At 36.2% G+C, this 2351-nt stretch overlaps 1 protein-coding gene across 1 annotated transcript; it reads right to left on the bottom strand.

Annotated features, from left to right (window-relative positions):
• Positions 1–351: 351 nt before the first annotated feature.
• Positions 352–1987, bottom strand: LOC127871605 (C-type lectin domain family 4 member G-like). The gene has a single exon (XM_052414701.1). The coding sequence runs from the start codon at positions 1896–1898 to the stop codon at positions 876–878; it is 1023 nt and encodes a 340-aa protein (XP_052270661.1). The 5' UTR covers positions 1899–1987; the 3' UTR covers positions 352–875.
• Positions 1988–2351: the final 364 nt, after the last annotated feature.

The following is a 2351-nucleotide window of genomic DNA, read 5'->3' as shown; positions in this document are numbered from 1 at the left end:
TCGTTCCCATGACATACTAAGTCTTGGGAACGGTATCACAAACTCACGGGAACGACTTTGTAAATGTGGCAACGTTGTGATGAGATTGGCAGACTTAAACTTAAGTATGCCAATGATAAAACATATAGAATTGTTTTACCTCAATGTGTTAATTACTTGATCTTGCCTTTCAGGTTCTTTAAATAAAAAACATATTTCGGTCATACATAGCATTAGTATTGCTTTTGTTGTTTTGTGATTGTTTTATATTAATCAAACTTTACCTTTTATGACATGTATAAAGTGTATGCGTATTATAGGTCGATAGATCTATCTTTTGTATCAGGATAGACAAAAAAGTTAACATGATACTACCGGATCTTCATAATTTTATCAAAAGAAAACACTTAGCGTTGTAAACATACTCGTAAACAATACAGAAAGTAGTCCTGAATCTGATCGCAGCAAAGTAAAATATAGTTCTCATTAAGATTCCAACTGGAAATATGTCACCTTAGCAACGCAACATGGGTTCACGTGCAGATATTCAATACGCGATCAAATATAAATGTGACATAACTATGCTACATTTCTCTGCATGCAGTCGTCTGCTGTGACAGAAATACCATTACATTTCATCCGATTAGATTTCCGAAATATCAATTTCAAAGTTGATATTTGTACGAATCGTCCTTCCTGCTCTCATTAAAATGTAGAGAGTTTGTGTTTGCAGTACAAAACATTCTTTATACTGTTAAGATTCAAAAGAGAAGAATAAGCCCAACGAAAGCATTCATACACGTACGAGTTTGAGTGATATTTACACTAATTAATGAGTTGTTGTCCTATCCTCATGTTTACGTTGCCATCTTATCTTCACATGTGGAATTCAGTCTTCAAATGTTAAATTCACACACGATAGTCATATTAGTTGTACATCTTGCATCGTTCCAGCGCACATTCCAGTAAGAAATCTCTAGACAGTCCTCTCCGCCATTCTCATTGTTCGGTTCCCCTGTATTCCAGTCCTGATAACGGACTTCCTGTCCTGTATATTCCCATATCCAGTGTCCTTCAATCAATTGATCAGTCGCACCAAGAAATATTCGGATTCCTCTTCGGCTTCCAACGAATGTGTTTCTCAAGAACGAATTTTCCCCCGAGGTGGTCACTTCCGGCAGATGAGCGCCGTACTGTCTGCAACGCCGCGATCCCTCAGAAAAGTTCATCGTGCTATTCAGTTCAAAATAAATTGAATTATCATATGTATGACGTGTAAAAGTTAATTGGTTAATCGAAATGACACGAATATCAGCTAAATCCTTCTTAACGTCGTTTACGATTTTCATAAAATTTGATTGTAGTAAACTTAACTCTCCGTTGAATTTGATGTTCGATATCTTGCAATCTTCGTTTGATTTTAGAATTGCGTATTGTTTTGCTTTTTCAACTCTTTTTTCAATATCGTCTTTGTTTTTGTTGATTTCCGCATTCAATAACTGAAATTTTGAAGTCAAATCTCCGTTGACATTTTCTAGTTTATGTTGTAAATTAGTCATGCTTTGTTCAATCCTCGAGATACTCTTCCTCAAAGCCATTTTCTCCGAGATAAAACCACGGTGAATTACTTTATAGAAATCTTCGGCTGCCTGAATGCTATTTTTCATATTCTCGACCATAGTGTTTGCAATTTGGATCGTGCTAACGTTCCCGTTCGTCCCCTGAATTTCACCAACTGCACTCATGTTGAGGTTCTTGACAACCATCGCCAAGTCTTCTTTGATCATCTCTATTTTCACCTCCATTATATCATGGACTGCGTTGATTTTCTTGTCCAGTACATCAAATTGCCTTGATCCGACTGATAGGGTTGCCAATAAAGTCAAACTTAAAACAAACAGATTTAACACGCACGCCATACTGTTACTGGTAAGTGAACGGTCTGTATAGGAATAGTGTGAGCGAGCAAAATAAATGCCTGTACAAATATATACGGGGCGATGTGATGGCTTTCAACATTTTCCGACAATCGCTCCAATTGTAACGCCCATTTATAATTCACTTGCTTGAAAGTACATTTGATTCGTAAGACAAAAACGATTTGAAACAAGTACATCTGTAGTGGATAGCAATTCATGGTTGGGATGTCTTCAGATTATGAGAAGGCGGAGTTCAAAATAGCCAATTACTTGCTAGTTTTTTCTCAAGAGGGGAAAAACCCCAACTTCATTGGCTAAACATTCAGGTTTTATTCTAAAACTAATAAAGCAATGAACCATAATTGATTGTAAATAAGGACAGATGAATCAAGAGCGTTACAGTCTATACAAAATGTTTTCACTTTAAATGGTTCATGTTAGTATACGTATATC

Source organism: Dreissena polymorpha, chromosome 3 (genome assembly GCF_020536995.1).
Source record: "Dreissena polymorpha isolate Duluth1 chromosome 3, UMN_Dpol_1.0, whole genome shotgun sequence".
NCBI lineage: Eukaryota > Metazoa > Mollusca > Bivalvia > Myida > Dreissenidae > Dreissena > Dreissena polymorpha.
Note: the sequence above shows the minus strand (reverse complement) of the source record. Positions and strands in the feature narration are given on the sequence as shown.